This window comes from Phyllobates terribilis, unplaced genomic scaffold, assembly GCF_046119375.1.
Source record: "Phyllobates terribilis strain yellow unplaced genomic scaffold, ASM4611937v1 Scaffold_7__3_contigs__length_470593459, whole genome shotgun sequence".
NCBI lineage: Eukaryota > Metazoa > Chordata > Amphibia > Anura > Dendrobatidae > Phyllobates > Phyllobates terribilis.
The window spans coordinates 301,342,136-301,359,493 of NW_027362767.1; the positions used below are offsets into that span (position 1 = coordinate 301,342,136).

Sequence of the window (17,358 nt, forward strand, 5' to 3'; positions counted from 1 at the left end):
CTGGTATATAGCTCAGCTGCTCCCATCTATCCCTGCCTGAGCATAGTGTTTCTTTCAGTGTGTGCTCGCACGCTGAAGGTGCCAGGTCCCGCTCCTGTATCTTGTCTGTCCTGTCTGAACACGCTCCTAGCCTGTTCCTCCCGCCTTCTAGGGGCCGATTACCTAGACCTGTTCCTGTATCTTGTCTGTCCTGTCTGAACTCGCTCCTTGCCTGTTCGTCCCGCCTCTCTGGGGGCCGTATTCCCAGACCCGCTCCTGTATCCCGCTGCAGTGTCAGTCACCTCCGTACACTCAGTTCCAGTCCGAACTCTCTCCTATCCTTTACCTGTTTTGCCTCTATGTCCGTTCCTTTCCTTTTTCTGCAGAGTCTGAACTTGTACCTAACTCCTGCTTGTTGTCTCTGTACTCCCATTTGTGAGTTTGTGGTCCACTCTTTACTTCACTGCAAGTACCCTGTGGGTATCTGGCTCTGCCTTTCTCTTCCTGTCTGTTCCGTGTGAACAGAGCCCAGTCCCCCCTTCTCTGCCTTGCTCACCGCTCCGGCGGTTCTAGCCTGCTCTCACTCCTTTGCTCACCGCTCCGGCGGTTCTAGCCTGCTCTCACTCCTTTGCTCACCGCTCCGGCGGTTCTAGCCTGCTCTCACTCCTTTGCTCACCGCTCCGGCGGTTCTAGCCTGCTCTCACTCCTTTGCTCACCACTCCGGCGGTTCTAGCCTGCTCTGACTCCTTTGCTCACCGCTCCGGCGGTTCTAGCCTGCTCTGACCCTTTTGCTCGCTGCTCCGGCAGCCTTGCTCCGCTCTGACCCTTTTGCTCACTGCTCCGGCAGTCTCGCTCCGCTCTTATCCTTTTGCTCACTGCTCCGGCAGTCTTGCTCCACTCTTGCTCACCGCTCCAGGCGGCCTCGTCCTGCTTTACTCTTGTTCACTGCTCCGGCAGTCTCGCTCAGCTCTGACCCTTTGCTCACCGCTCCTGGCGGCCTTGTCCTGCTCTGCTCTTGCTCACCGCTCCAGGCGGTCTTGTCCTGCCCTGTTCTCGCTCATCTCTCTGGGCGGCCTCACTCTGCTGTGTTTGTCCGCCACATCTGTCGTTCTGTTCCTGAGTCCCAGTGTGTACTGGGTCCTATCCCGCCAGTGTCCCTACCTGCTAGTGCCTCCCTGTCTGCACTCTAGCTGTGCTTGCCTGTACCCCCCTGCCTGCATACCCGCCTGCCTGCATACCAGTCGTGCCTGCCTATACCCACCAGTCTGTGCGCCAGCCTAACCAGTCTGTTCCTGTATTCCCCTGTGTGGGTCAACAGCTGTGTCCGGGGTCTGTCCTGGAGTAGCACCTGGTCCCTCTGCTCGGTTCCTCCTTGGTGCACTGGCGTCGTATGCCGTCGTGCGACCCTGGTCGGATCGGGTGAATACCTAGTTACGCCCCTCCAGGCATTCACTCTCCGGCACGGTCCAGTGGAATCACACGCACACGCCGCTCAGCCCGGGCGTGTGCATTACAGATGCTACATCAATAACCACTTTTTAAATACAAAAACACATTCGAAAAAGGTCTTTACCAAAAATGCTCAGTTCTTTCCTGTAGCGACACCTAGTGGTCATGCACTACATTTCCGTCAAATATTCTCCATCACTTTATTACCGTTAATGGCGCTTCTGGATTCCTCACTAACCTTTAGTGCAATAAGACACTTACTAATTTCACTGTTAGGGAATTGAGAGATTGCATCCACCCAAATCTTGCAAGATTTTAGACTGCACAATACAGAACTATGTACTTTATGCTTTCGCTTACTTTACGTATAAAAGTACAACTCTTAAATTCAATGCCCCTGATGAAGCTGCTGTGTACAGCGAAACACATAGGTGGATTGACTCCATATTCTTGTTTTCCAGGCATTGTTGGTGTACATGTCTTCATTTCCACCCCTTACGAGGGTTGATGTCACATTTTGTAGGTTTGCATGTTTTTTTTCCTTGTATTGATTTTTTAACAATATTATTCATGCTTTGTTAAAAGGGGGTTATCTCAAGAAGCGGAATCTTCTGAGCCCAATTCATTATTGCATTTGCGACTGTAAAGTTTTTGGTGTTTTTTTTGTTTGTTTTAAAATCCATTTCTGTGTGCACCTGATGTAAGGTTTCCAAATGTTTCTTGCGGTTCATCAGTTGCAACTTTAAAAGGTTGCAGTTTTGTTTTTTTTTATTGCACAAGTGTACTCCAGTCCACCAATGAAGTTATTTTAATCTAATATTTTATCGGTCTTGGATGTAATTTTAATTTTTTGTATGGAATAAAGAAATCATTTCTTTACCAGGAGCTGGAATGTATCCTATATGGTGTTCTCTATTTTATGTAGGTCTGGAATTTCCAGAAAATTTTGAGACGTTTTAATGGAACTTGTGATATTTTTTAAACGTTAAAGAACAAAATATAGATCATTTCTAATTTTGCAAAAAATTAATGAGCCACATGCGCCATTTCGAAGAATTTGCTGCAGAAAACATCACATAGCAAGAGTGTCTGAACAGAATAAAAATTACTGTGTGAACATGGCATTACTATAATAATTAATGAACGCATAGAAACTAAATTGTGATTCAATTACAGTCAAAAAACACATTTTAAACTAAAATATAAAAGATTATATGATTTTTTCCATAAGCGGTTTCAAAGTTCATCATTAAACATTTTTCAGTAAGTTGTCTTGAGTGTAAAGGACAGCATAATAGATGTAAAGGTGAGACACTGGATACTACTAATAAAATAGTTTTGTAAGCTTTTCCCTAATTTGTACTGACAAATCTGAATGTGATCTCACACTTTCAATAACACTAGGATCTAGGACTAAGTGATGCAGTTTGTTTTGTCAAATGATATCCGGCCTTAAAAAGGGGTTCCCCCATCCCACCCCACCATGTACAAAATACATTTTAAATCAACAGATCTTGGAATAGTAACTTACACAATTGGATGTGTTTAAATAAAATGTCCCTGTGCTGAGATAATCTTATAAATGTGCCCCTGCTGTGTACTGTGTAATGGCTGTGTCTGACCGTACAGGAACATGGTCTGATCACACCACAGCTCCTGGGCAAGGGAGGAAGGAAAAGAGTATACAGACATTACAGCAGGGGATCACAGCTGCTGCTTTCTGTGGAGTAAAACATTGTTTAAAAACAGGCAGGGAAATGTTTTACCTCACAGAAAGAATCAGCTGTGATCCCATGCTATCCTGTCTGTATACTGTTTTCCTTCCTCCCATGCTCAGGAGCTGTGGTATGATCAGACCATGTTCCTGTACGGTCAGACACAGCCATTACACAGTACACAGCAGGGGCACATTTATAAGATTATCTCAGCACAGGGACATTTTATTTAATCACATCCAATTGTGGAAATTATTATTCCAATGTCTAGTGATTAAACTGTACTTTGTTTTCGTGGGAAACCCCTTTTAAGCCTACCTACCCTCTGCCAGGCAGTGTTGACCCATCACAGATGGTACTATATTACTAATTTAACCACTTAAGGATGCAGTGATTTTGTGGTTTCATTTTTTCCTTCCCTTCTTCGAAGAGTAATAACTTTATTTTTCAATTGACGTAGATGTGAGGGCTTCTTTTTCTTTGGTGGCGGGATGAATTTTAGTTTTAAATTCCACCACACACACTTTACTATAAAGTATATTCTACTGGAAAGTAGGGGAAAAAAATCAATTCAATCACTGTTTTTTGGGCATTTGCTTTTAGCGTGTTCAGTATAAATGACCTGCCACCATGTTTTGTTTTTTCTTTGTTAAGTCAAGTGGCAAAAAGATAAATTTGAGTAAAAAAAAAAAAAAAGTGTTGCAAAATTCTGGAGACTCGTAACAGTTTTCTTTCTTAAAAAGAAGGCAGTTGAGTTTGGGTTAGGAGAGACGCTGCCGGTCAGAGCATCACGATCCTGCCCACGTCTCTGTTAAAGGGATGTAGGCAGCATGAATCAAAGAGCAGCTCCATTACCGCAGAATTTCAGCAAAAGCACACTTTGAAACAGGAGACAATACGACCGGGATAACTAGTCCAAAAGCCTGGTCCATGGCGGCATCATCCCACTGCAGGGAGAAGCGGCAGGAACTCCATTGTACTAAAAACCGCAACCAATACAGTGTGTGTGTGTGTGTGTGTATCTTATATATCCTGACCGCACTGTGAAGACCGCATCTTTTGTCCCGAAGCATCTTTTCTTCTTTGCAACATCTTTGGCAGCTGGCTTTTTTGTGTGAAAGGACTGAATAAACTAGTTAGCGCCAACGTAAAAAAAAATAAATAAAAAAAAATAAAAAATACCCCAACAAGAAAACATTTCTAGGAGGAAAAAAACAAAACAAAACCATTCCCATGTTTAAATCTAACAGATTGAGCAGGAGCTGCACAGTTGTGACATTACTCACCGGTGAGGGCTTGTTGTTTCTGATCTTTTAAAGATAAGGAGGGAAAGCCATCTTCTGCTTCTTCGGAATCATTGCTGTCTTCAGACACCCACTCAGGATTTGAGGAGTTACCCAGCTGACGGGACCAATATTCTCGTCTCAGCCAGTCCATCACAAAGTCCCAACCTGCACAAAAAGAACAAGTATCTTGCAAATAAAGAATCTGCAGCAAAACAATAGTGTGCAAATCAAAAAGGCATAACTAATAATCAGCAGTCAATGGGTCTCTCCTAAAATCTATCTATCTATATTACTCAAATCAACACATGACAACCAGGAAACCAAAATCTGTTCCAAAAGGCAAAAACAAACTGAAATTTTTTCAGTTTCTTAGGTTATTACTAAGCATCAAGCTCCCATGTTTTGCAAGAAAATGCACAAGCAGTGATGCATACAGACAGGAAGATCACTGGGACAATGCGCATCAATGGTCCTAGTAGTGTTGGCGGCATGGGAAAAATGTTTGGAACTTAGGAAAGACCAGTAAACAGTATTCACATCAAATGTAGAAGAGGAAGGAGAAACTTAATAGATGCACATACAAGTTAGTACATAGATGTATGAACAAAGGTCCCCCAATAATCCAGACAACAGGGGTCACATGTGGTGAAGACTGCAACCGCCTCTCTAAATCACTTCTATAGGCTCTACGTCAGACCCAAGAAGAGAGTGGAGTTGTGTCGTGGATGCACCCCACTGTTACTTTTACAAAGGAGATTTGGGGTCACCAATCAATTATAGAAGACAAAAGTCAGGTCAAATCCTGCTCTGCCCCTGTCTAGTTTGAAGTCTGCAGGCACATAGTGAGGTGGGATAGCAGAGTTAGGGTCCATCCTGATTGGGTACACCTGGTCACGGTGGGATGGCTTTTACATTCCTTTTGGTCAAAATAGTGCCAACTAAGTAGCCTGTGTTATGTACATTTATTACTACTAATTATTTACTGCAGAGTATTTATTCATTATTTTTATTCTAGGTTTAGGCCCCATTTGTGTTTGATTACCGTGGCCAAGTTATCACAGAATGATACATGGGTAATTCAGTTTGCTTATAACTATTTACATTGTGCTATACCCTGCGTTCTCATCTTCCCCTGTGGATAGGATAAGTCCTAAGATGGCAATACCCCTTTACAGAGGGGTCACTGCCCTGGAGGAAATTCAATTACACCAGACAAGGTTGAGTTCTCATATAGGCTCCTGAGGTCTTAAATCCAATCATGCGTCAGAAAGCTCTTAAAAAAATATATATACACTGATTGAGAATTAAGAGTACTTACCTTTGCGGCACAGACTCAGTTTGGGCAACTTTCCATGAGTTGCACTGTGACGAAGGTTTACCACCCATTCTGGAATCTTTAGCTGAAACGAGAAGACAAAAGGAGATCATTAGCTTTAAAACTGGTGTTCTTAGATTAACACCACCAGTATAGATCTGTATTAAAAAAAAAACAACCACCCATGAGCCAAATTACCCATAGTAATTAAACCTGTTCCTAATTTATTTAGCTATACAAGCATTAACCCCTTTGTGACTTTCTAATTCCTATCAGCCAGCAATGAACATAATAGCTAACAGCAATTGCAACTGGAATTTTACAATTATACGTTGTAGCAAACTTGACTGTGAATATTAGGTCTGTAGGGTTTACCAGCAAACAAAAAAGGGAAACATTAGAATTAAATATTGCAGAAGGGGACCCCCTATGTATCCACTCTGCAAATAAGCAGAAACTCCACCACAGCTGAGCACACATCTGCTCATGCTGCACGTACACCAATGTGTTCATGGACTCATAATAGCCCATTGGATGCCAACAGACTGTTCTCTTAGCATCCACAAGGCTAGTAATAGCCATGTTCCGCAGTGGAACTTGGCACAAAGACTTTAAGATGCTTATTGAAATGAAGGTGCAGTGCATGTGCTGTATAGACGAGCCAGTTTGCATTCACAATTGCTTATAGAGGGAATTTCCTAGTCTACAAACTTCATAAATAAAAACTTAGGATTCCCCAGGGGTCATGTCAGGTGGTGCGGATGGAACTGAAAAAAAAAAACAAAAAACCTGCATGACCCAAATTTCATAAGGTCAATTTATTCAGCATAGAAAACCTGTGGTAATGATACAGCTAAACATGCAGTCAGGGGATGCACTGTCAAACTAGGTTTGCCTATGCAAATACTCCATGTAGTAAACTTATTTTCCCCCTTTTCCTGCATGGATGTGCAGGTTGGCTGTACCCCTAGGCTGGTTAAGAATGTTTGTTTTTGTTTTTTGTACGTTAAAGTGACCAATTTTAATCAGCGTTTTGGATCAGATTATCATTGGTGTCAAACGGAAGACACTATACGCAAAGAGAAAAACAAAACACGTAAACCGCTGAATAGACTAAAACGTGTATATGTTATGCCCAATACGCCCTGGTGTGCTGTCTCACGCTGGGGCTGGCTCTTCATGCTCTTACACCTCCCTTATACTGAACTGCCAGGTGAGATAAGAGCAAACCTACTCCTGGTGTCTACACGGAAGGCATGGCAGAAAATATGCCAACAGTTTCGACTCTCTCCCCGGGCGTCTCTCCATCTCCCACTCGTTGGTAAAGCTCATTTCCAACATGGACATTCTCACCCTGTCTTTTATTGATGGTAATCTCAAGGTATAACATCTATTAAACACTTGATACACTTAGAAGAACGTCATATGTACTCAATAGAAGAGATGCAGTCTAAATACCCTACAGCCATATTCCCTTCTTTTCAATACCTACAAGGTAAGTGTTACGTAACAAAGATACTAGCACATCTTCCTGAGCAGGAGTGGAGACCATGCCTTCTTAGATGGTTCAAGAAATCTAATTCTTCGTCTGGCCAAATAGTCACCAATTAAAAATTCATACATATTGCTCTAGATTATGAACAATCCTAATTTTCCGCTAACAAAAAGGCATATCAAGGACCCTACCTTGCCCTGCAGCACCATTCTGAAAGCTCTAGATCAAGCCCACAAATTCTTACCTTCAGCTCGTTTTAAAGAAATGACAGATTTTCCAGCCTCATTGATCCTATTTAACTCCGCAAAAAGGTCATAGAATGGGGCTGTACACAACCTCCATGTGTTTTATGTGCCATTCCCCAAAAGCCAATTTGTCCCATTGCCTGTGGACATGCCCGGTCATTCAGCCATTTCGGGTCAGTGTGACAATTTACCACCACCCACCTGACAAACTTTGCTCCTGATGAGCCTCAATGGACCATCTTTGGATATTTAAAGCCAGATAAATACACATGCTCTCGAGGGGCCCGTAAACTAATACATTTAGTGGTGACAGCCGGAATGAAAGACATTCTGCAGGTATGGATCCACCACCAAGATCCCCCCTTCAAGATCTTTCTAGACAAACTGTCGTTTCTGCTTCAGATGGTTGGGGCTGAGGCCTCCTTACATACATAGGGAAGGGTAGAGTTTTTTTTTTGTTGTTTTTTTTTTTTAAACTTGGGAAAATTTCATCTCCCTGCTTCCACAACACATTCAGAAGGATATTAGAACCTGTTTTCAACCAACAGTGTGGTACCAAGAGCAACTACTATAAGGAGAAGCACCTATATAGAAAATAGTTTTAGGAGAACCGCTGCGTAGAGACGCTACTGGGTGTTGGGGGGGGGGGGGGGTCTACTCTGGTGTCGGTGGGTCCTGCATAACTCTCAAAGTGCTACCCACCATCTCATAACATCATAGCATACATATGATCATATATATGTCAGTGTTTGTGAAAAACACGGACAGAAGAAGTACGAGAAAAATCTAGTGTGTGAAAGCTGCCTTTGGAAAAGAAAGAGCAAGACCATGGGTACTCACCTCATTAGCCAGGCGCCTTAAGGGAATCGCAATGGATTTCTGTTTTGGTTCTGTGATTATATTTACAAATCTGTAAGAGGAAGAAAATAAAAATAAATCACAATATGTACTGATGTGGCCAAAGAGTTTTTAGACTGACACAAATTTTGGCTTTCACAAAGCTATAAACATTTCAGAATTTTTTTTTTTTTTTTTACATTTTGACAAATTCATCAAGTTTATGTAGACTCGATATTTACAGTGATGACCTTAATTTTCTAAGACTTCTGCCCTTCTCCCTGGCAGATGGATATCAGCTTTTGGGCCAAATCCTGACTGATGACAACTCATTCTTGTCTAATCAGTGCTTGGAGTTTATCACAATTTCTGTGTTCTGTTTGCCCACCTGCTTTTTGGAGGTTTGACCACAGGTTCTCAATGGGATTGAGATCTGGGGAGTTTCCTGGCCATGGAGCCAAAATGTCAATGTTCCAGTCACTGAACCACTTAGTTATCACTTTTGCCTTGTGACATGGTCTCCATCATGCTGGAAAAGCAATGCTCATCACCAAACTGCTCCTGGATGGTTGGGAGAAGTTGCTCTTGGAGGACATTTAGATCCCATCCTTTAATCATGGTAGTGTTCACAGGCAAAATTGTGAGCGAGACCACTCTCTTGCATGAAAAGCAGCCCCATGCAAGAATGGCCTCAGGAAGCTTTACTGTTGGCAGGACACAGGACTCATGGTAGCGCTCACCTTTTCTTCTCCAGACAATCATTCTTCCAGATATTCCAAAGAGGCTTCAGAGAAAATAACTTTACCCCAATCCAATCTCTGGTCTGATGTTTCTCTTGGAGAGAAATGTCATCTTTACTGCCCTTCTTGACACAAGACCAGCCTCCAAAAGCCTTAGTGCCACTGCGTTTAGACACTGACACCTGCCTGCTGCCACTCCTGAGCAAGCTCTTCATTGGTGTTAAATAGATGCTGTAGCTCAGACCTGGACAAAGTACGGCTCGCAGGAGATATCCTGTCCACTGGCTGTTCAAGTCCGGCATGCAGACAGACTGCCAAAAGGTTGCCTACAGAGCGCACCATGCACTCTGTCATTGCCATCTGCATCCTTGGGACGCAGACAGAAATTAATAAATTTGTGGAGGACAGGGTCACCAGCTCTTTCTTCCACCAATGAGCATATGAGACAGCAATTGTGATGACAAAATTTCATCGTGTATGCTGTGCACTGATGGGAGATCAAAGCGCGGTGAGTATGTATGGGCTCATACGGTATATAGGGGATGTCAGCATACTTAATTCTGCTCAATATTAAGTGAATTATTTTATATTAATTGTAAGTAATATTGAGCAGAATTAATTGCAGCCTATTGGTTCGGCCTCCAAAACAGTCACGGTCTCTCATGTGGCCCCTCTGGAAAGTTAATTGCCCACTCCTGCTGTAGCGGATATCCTCTTTAGGAGACAGCTCTGGCATTTGATGGGCTTTCTTGGAAGCCGTCTTCACAGCAACTGACCCCTCTTTGATCAGATAAATGGCTGCTTTAGGGGCAATCTTACATGAACCTATGTCCGAAAGACCTTTTGATGCAAAATAATGATGACCGCACATGTTTCCTTGGAGGTAACCATGGTTAACAGAATACATCAAAGCTTCCAATCACCTTTCAAAAGGAGCTGGAGTTTTCCAGAACTGGGACAATCCATTCTGAATTCCTATGCCCCCCCCCCCCATTGAAGTAATAACACTTATACTCCTCTCCAGAGCACTTTCAGTGGTGTCAGTACTGGCTCTCTCAGGGATCACATGACAGTTATGTCAGGCAATCCCTGCGATCAATCCGTGCTGGCTTCACTCTCCTACAGATGTACTTGACATCCATAGCAAATGAGAATTGTGGCTGCTCTCTCACTTCCTCTGGATGTCTTGATTTGTCTGAAAGAGGAGAGAGTGATGTCAGCGCTGATTGGCCGCAGGGATCGCGTAACATAATGGCACACGATCCATGGGAGAGCCTGTGCTGATACCGCACCAGAGGTGAGTATAAGTGTTATTTTCTGGGGGGAAAACTTAGGCTATGTGCCCACGATGCAGAAAATTTCTGCAGCATTTCTGCATCTCCCTGGCAGAAAAAACGCATGCAGATTGTGCATGCGTTTTTCCTGCAGAATACATGCGGATCCACATGCGTTTCCGCATGCAGATTGACAAGCGCTTTCCAGGCGATAGCATCACTTGGAAAGTGCTTGACAACTAGGTCACACTGTATAAATCCATGCAAACAGCATGGATTTATACAGTGTGAACCGTAAAAATGAAAACAAATAAAGCTATACTCACCCCCGAGGCCCCGGCGTTGCTGCAGCGCTCGTTTCTGTCTGGTTCCTGGATGCCGGCATATCGCGAGACAGAGTGGTGAAGGGCCTGCGGTCACATGACTGACGTCACCGCAGGTTCTCAAGCGATGCCGGCATTCAGAGAGAAGCCGCCGGACAGGTGAATATAAACTTTGTTATTTTATTCTTTTTTTACAGGTAGAATGGTACCCAGGTCTGGATGAGTCTCCTCTCCTCCAGAACTGGGTACCATCCGCACATAGAGAAGCATAGAAGCCGCTTGTAAAAATGTACAGTCGCGGTTTCTATGCGTCTCAATGCAAGTCAATGGCAGGAGTTCCGCTGCGCTTCCGCAAAATTAAATGACATGCTGCGGATTTTTGTACGCAGCATAAAAGCTGCGGAAAAATCCGCAGCATGTGCATAGAACATGCGGAATCCCCTTGGGGACCATGGGGTGCGGATTACCTAGCGTTTAACAAGCGTTTATGCTGCGGAAATTCCGCAGCATAAACGCTTGAAAAACGCTACGTGGGCACTCAGCCTTAGGGATTTAGAAGGGGTTGTCCGAGTAGTGGACAACCCCTTTAAGACAACCAATCTGTTCTTACTTTTCAATCAGTATGACACAGTGATATCAGCTGCCTTGTCCTCGTTTACATTTTCTCCTGAGCAAACAAGAGGATCACTGAAAAAATGTAAGCAGGTTATTTTGTATCTGGGCTGAAATGCACCTGACCACTCTTTATAACAATCTAGAGTTAATGCAAATTGCCATTATAAAAGCTAAAAATGGCAAACTCTTTGAAAAGAAAAATTTGTGTCAGTCTCAAAAATGTTGGCTATAACTGTATACTCATGTCACTCAGTAATATTTTACTTAAAGGGACTGTCAGCACAGAATGACTGTTCAAACCAAGTGAAGCTTCTCGGTGCTTCACTGCGGGACTAATCAGTTATATACAACTTCTCACTTGCTTGTTTCACCTCCATCTCCACCCTCCCCCTTATTTGATTAACAGCTCTGACTTCATACAGCCAGAGAAGAGAGAGACGCTAGATGGAAAATAAGCAGGTGGGAAGGTGTATATAAATGTTTGGCCCCACCATGATGCACGGAACACCTGTACTTGGTTTGAACAGACATTCTGTGCTGACAGAGGTTTTTTTTTTTTTTTTAAAGAGGATCTGTCTCTAAGTCACAAAGGAGTTTGTTTTTTTAACACTTACATCCGCCATATGGTTTCAAATAAGTTTAGTTCCAATTTTTACAGTTGTTATCAAAGGGCAATTGCTCACAAGATTCTCTGGGTGCCCATCTTTAGGTTTCATTGCATTATTACCCTGCGATTAACTACTCCTTAGTAAAGACCATAAAAATTAGCACACACACAAAAAAAAAAAAAAAAAAAAAAGGACTCATCTCTTTAGAACTTAGACAGATTAAATCCCCACCCCCCCCCCACAAAACACATACCATGCAAGAGATAAAAAACAGTAACATGCTTACCTGACAAGAGCCAATCCATAAAGTAACTCCAGCTCTTGTTCTCCCATCCCACCACTGACATCAAGGATTTTGCACCGCACCAAATCAGCAGTGCACTCTACAGCCAGGGGCATGCTGTTCCCATATCTGCAACAAGAAGCAGCCGCAAATTCACTATACATCGGCTGCTCAGATATACACTGCCATAGGTGTAGCAGAGAACAAGTAGTTTTTGTGGACCAATTAAAGAAGAGTGCTTATTACTAGAGTGCTGGACCACATCTCTACTTTAATATACTGATGATATAACCTTAGAATAGGTCATTAACAGACAGGTGAAGGTCTGACACCAAACCACTGCTAACCATCCGAGTAGGATCTGATCTGCAGCATCCTGAAGTTGCCTATAAACAGTGTGTTAGTGAAGCACTGTTTACTTCCAGCCGCTGTCAGAGCTGGTAACAGATGATCGGTGGGGTGCGAGATATTGGCCTCTATCAATCCATCCTAAAGATAGGTCATCAATATCAGTGGTGGAAAATCTATTTAAAGACAACCTGACAGCTGATTCATGCTGCTCCATCCATGGGCAGCGTGTATCAGGTGCAGGCTGAAGATTTCACCTATGTATGTTACTCTCAAACACAGCAGTTTTTCAAAGAAAAATACTTACAAAGTCACCGAGGACCGAGCTGCGCTGGAGATTAGCAAAACAGACTGGTCCCAAGTAGCTTCTCCCCACCTGCTGATAATGACTGACAGGTCTCTCCCTGCATGCGTGTATAGGGAAACACTTATCACTCAAGGGCAGTGGGCAAGCAGAAGCCACCGACAACCCACCTGTCCAACTAGTCTTGTGCGGCTCGGTCCCCTGCCGCTATCAAAATATTTTTCTTTGAAGCACTGCAGCCAGTCCATAGATTATGTACCCCTTCAATTCCAGCCTTTCTTATCAACTCAACATTTCACATGCTTCTGTATAAAGGGCGATAAGCCAGAATGATATTCTCCTCTAGTGAGAACTACATTGCAATGCCTTAATACTGTCTAACCTAAACAGCTACCAAAAAGGGCAACACACATGTAGTCTATACCTGCAGCCACAGTGGTAATTTGCAGGCGAGTGCAGAGCAGTATGTCTGTCCCGTGCCGGTGGAAGGAGTACAGGGCACTCACTGCAGGGAGAACCGGCTGGTCACTGCCTCAGCACCACCCTGATGACTGGAAGTGACCCGCCACAGGGGGACAAAAGCCTTATTTTCAACTTGCACTGCACTTCTAATTAGGCCACATTCACACCTTCAGTATTTTACATCAGTATTTGTAAGCCAAAACCAGGAGAACAACAATCAGAGGAAAAGTATAATAGAAACACGTCACCACTTCTGTATTTATCACCCACTCCTGGTTTTGGGTTACAAATACTGAGGTAAAATACTGAATGTGTGAACATGGCTTTAGACTGCTACATGGGTTGAAAATGCTATTTACCAGTAGATTTCCACTATATCTGCAGGTAAATGTATTTTTCTCCCAGGTTTCCTTTTAGAGAAAAAATTGCATCTACTTTAGTGATTACCTGGAGTGACTAATGACTAAGAAAAATGGGGGAAAAAAAAAAAACATTTTTGGTAGAGCAGGGGAAGGGGTGCAGCTGCTCCAAGATGCAGGAGTCCAAGTGATGGGATTTAGATGAGCAAAATAAATGGAGGAGCCGGAAATATCAGTGAGCAACACACTTCTAAGAAGGAACAGGACATATAAAGGGCAGAAAGGAAAGAAACGGCTCCAGAGGGGCCTATCCACTAGTAGAGCCTGGTACACCTCATTTATATACAGGTGGTCACTGCACTGAGCGGTAAGGGAGGGGGGGGCACGAAAGCACCGCGCCGCCCGGGGCCACACACTGCACCGGCCGGTAAATGGCACGGTACGTTATATTACACCGGGTACACAACATGCCGCCCCTGACCTGCTCTTCCAGGCGGAGATCTGGTGCAGCGCGTCCCGCTGGAGCTTGCAGTCCCGGCTGTACAGATACTCCAGGACCTGCTCCCATTCCGCCTTGCTGATCCAGGCTACTACCTGCCGCTTGCCCGCCATCCTCAGCGGCGGCACTGCTCCACCTTCTCCGCCAATCACTGCTCGCCTTTGTTTTGGTGCGGAGTAACAATAAACAGCCCCGACCTGAAACAAGAGCCACGACTTTAGGTTCCGAGCTGCGTCGGGTGGACGTTTCCTCAGCTATAGTAACTGCTCCAGAGAGTGGAGTGCCACATTTTTTCCCCCATTTTTCTTAGTCATTAATCACTCCAGGTAATCACTAAAGTAGATACAATATTTTCTCTAAAAGAAAACCTGGCAGCAAAATACATTCACCTGCAGATATAGTGGAAATCTACTAGTAAATGGCATTTGAAACCCATGCAGCAGTCTAAGCCATGTTCACACATTCAGTATTTGGTCAGTATTTTCTATCAGTATTTGTAACTTGTAAGCCAAAACCAGGATTGGTGATAAATACTGAAGTGGTGACGTGTTTCTATTGTACTTTTTATTCTGGGCGCCACAACCAGAATAAAGCAAATCATTGTCGCTGTGTTTCTATGTGATTCAGAGAGAGGCAGCTTCACCCTCAATACCTCATCGCAACCCCAATACTTCACCGCTACCCCAATACCTCACCCCACACCAATACCTCACCCCCACCCCAATACCTCACTCCAACCCCAATACCTCACCCCCACCCCAATACCTCACCCCCACCCCAATACCTCACCCCCACCCCAATACCTCACCCCCACCCCAATACCTCACTCCAACCCCAATACCTCACCCCCACCCCAATACCTCACTCCAACCCCAATACCTCACCCCCACCCCAATACCTCACCCCACACCAATACCTTACCCCAATACCTCACCCCCACTCCAATACATCACTCCCAACCCCAATACCTCACCCCAACTCCAATACCTCACCCCAACCCAATACCATACCCCAGCCCCAATACCTCACCCCCACCCCAATACCTCACCCCAACCCAATACCTTACCCCAACACCAATACCTCACCCCCACCCCAATACTTCACCCCAATACCTCACCCCACACCAATACCTTACCCCAATACCTCACCCCCACTCCAATACATCACTCCCAACCCCAATACCTCACCCCAACCCCAATACCTCACCCCAACTCCAATACCTCACCCCAACCCCAATACCTCACCCCCACCCCAATACTTCACTCCAACCCCAATACCTCACCCCACCCCAATACTTCACCCCAATACCTCACCCCACACCAATACCTCACCCCAAACCAATACCTTACCCCAATACATCACCCCCAACCCCAATACCTCACCCCAACTCCAATACCTCACCCCAACTCCAATACCTCACTCCAACCCCAATACCTCACCCCACCCCAATACTTAACTCCAACCCCAATACCTCACCCCACCCCAATACTTCACCCCAATACCTCACCCCACACCAATACCTTACCCCAATACCTCACCCCCACTCCAATACATCACTCCCAACCCCAATACCTCACCCCAACCCCAATACCTCACCCCAACTCCAATACCTCACCCCAACCCAATACCATACCCCAGCCCCAATACCTCACCCCCACCCCAATACTTCACCCCCACCCCAATACCTCACCCCAACCCAATACCTTACCCCAACCCCAATATCTCAGCCCCACTCCAAAACCTCACCACCACCCAATACCTCACCCCAACCACCAATACCTTACCCCAACACCAATACCTCACCCCCACCCCAATACTTCACCCCAATACCTCACCCCACACCAATACCTTACCCCAATACCTCACCCCCACTCCAATACATCACTCCCAACCCCAATACCTCACCCCAACCCCAATACCTCACCCCAACTCCAATACCTCACCCCAACCCCAATACCTCACCCCCACCCCAATACTTCACTCCAACCCCAATACCTCACCCCACCCCAATACTTCACCCCAATACCTCACCCCACACCAATACCTCACCCCAAACCAATACCTTACCCCAATACATCACCCCCAACCCCAATACCTCACCCCAACTCCAATACCTCACCCCAACTCCAATACCTCACTCCAACCCCAATACCTCACCCCACCCCAATACTTAACTCCAACCCCAATACCTCACCCCACCCCAATACTTCACCCCAATACCTCACCCCACACCAATACCTTACCCCAATACCTCACCCCCACTCCAATACATCACTCCCAACCCCAATACCTCACCCCAACCCCAATACCTCACCCCAACTCCAATACCTCACCCCAACCCAATACCATACCCCAGCCCCAATACCTCACCCCCACCCCAATACTTCACCCCCACCCCAATACCTCACCCCAACCCAATACCTTACCCCAACCCCAATATCTCAGCCCCACTCCAAAACCTCACCACCACCCAATACCTCACCCCAACCACCAATACCTTACCCCAACACCAATACCTCACCCCCACCCCAATACTTCACCCCACCCCAATACCTCACCCGCACACCAATACCTCACCCCAACCCAATACCTTATCCCAATACCTCACCCCCACTCCAATACCTCACCCCCACCCCAATACCTCACCCCAACTCCAATACCTCACCCCAATACCTTACCCCAGCCCCAATACCTCACCCCCACTCCAATACTTCATCCCACTTCAATACTTCACCCCCACCTCAATACTTCACCCCACCTCAATAATTCATCCCACCCCAATACCTCACCCCCATTCAATACTTCATCCCCACCCCAATACTTCACCCCCACCCCAATACCTCACCCCCATTCAATACTTCATCCCCACCCCAATACTTCACCCCCATTCAATACTTCACCCCCACCCCAATACCTCACCCCCATTCAATACTTCATCCCCAATACTTCTGAGGATCTGTGAGAAGTTTTGGTGGCGCCCAGGCGATTTGCAAACTCTTCCATTTAATATGGCAGCCTCCCGGTCCTTGAGGGACAGTTGGCCAGCACACTATACCCTCAGCATAGTCTAATGGGTAAATGTAGTTCTTTTCCTGAATATACATTAGTGCGATCGTCCATAGCAAACAATCAAATTGCTGCAGTAAATTTCTGCACTGGAATTGATAGCTGGAATCTGATTGGTTTCTGTAACTCTTCTTCTCTGGGTTGTATATATTAGTT

General features: G+C 45.1%; 1 protein-coding gene across 1 annotated transcript in view; it reads right to left on the minus strand.

The window, feature by feature from the left end:
* Positions 1-14,329, minus strand: part of LAS1L (LAS1 like ribosome biogenesis factor) — a 37,888-nt gene extending 23,559 nt beyond the window's left edge. The window contains exons 1-5 of the mRNA XM_073641069.1: positions 14,119-14,329; positions 12,168-12,293; positions 8,325-8,394; positions 5,748-5,829; positions 4,430-4,594 (exon numbers count right to left, since the gene is read on the minus strand). Coding sequence (XP_073497170.1) covers positions 4,430-4,594; positions 5,748-5,829; positions 8,325-8,394; positions 12,168-12,293; positions 14,119-14,249 — 574 coding nt within the window. The 5' untranslated portion in view covers positions 14,250-14,329. The remainder of the gene's footprint in view (positions 1-4,429; positions 4,595-5,747; positions 5,830-8,324; positions 8,395-12,167; positions 12,294-14,118) is intronic.
* Between the last annotated feature and the right edge of the window lie 3,029 nt (positions 14,330-17,358).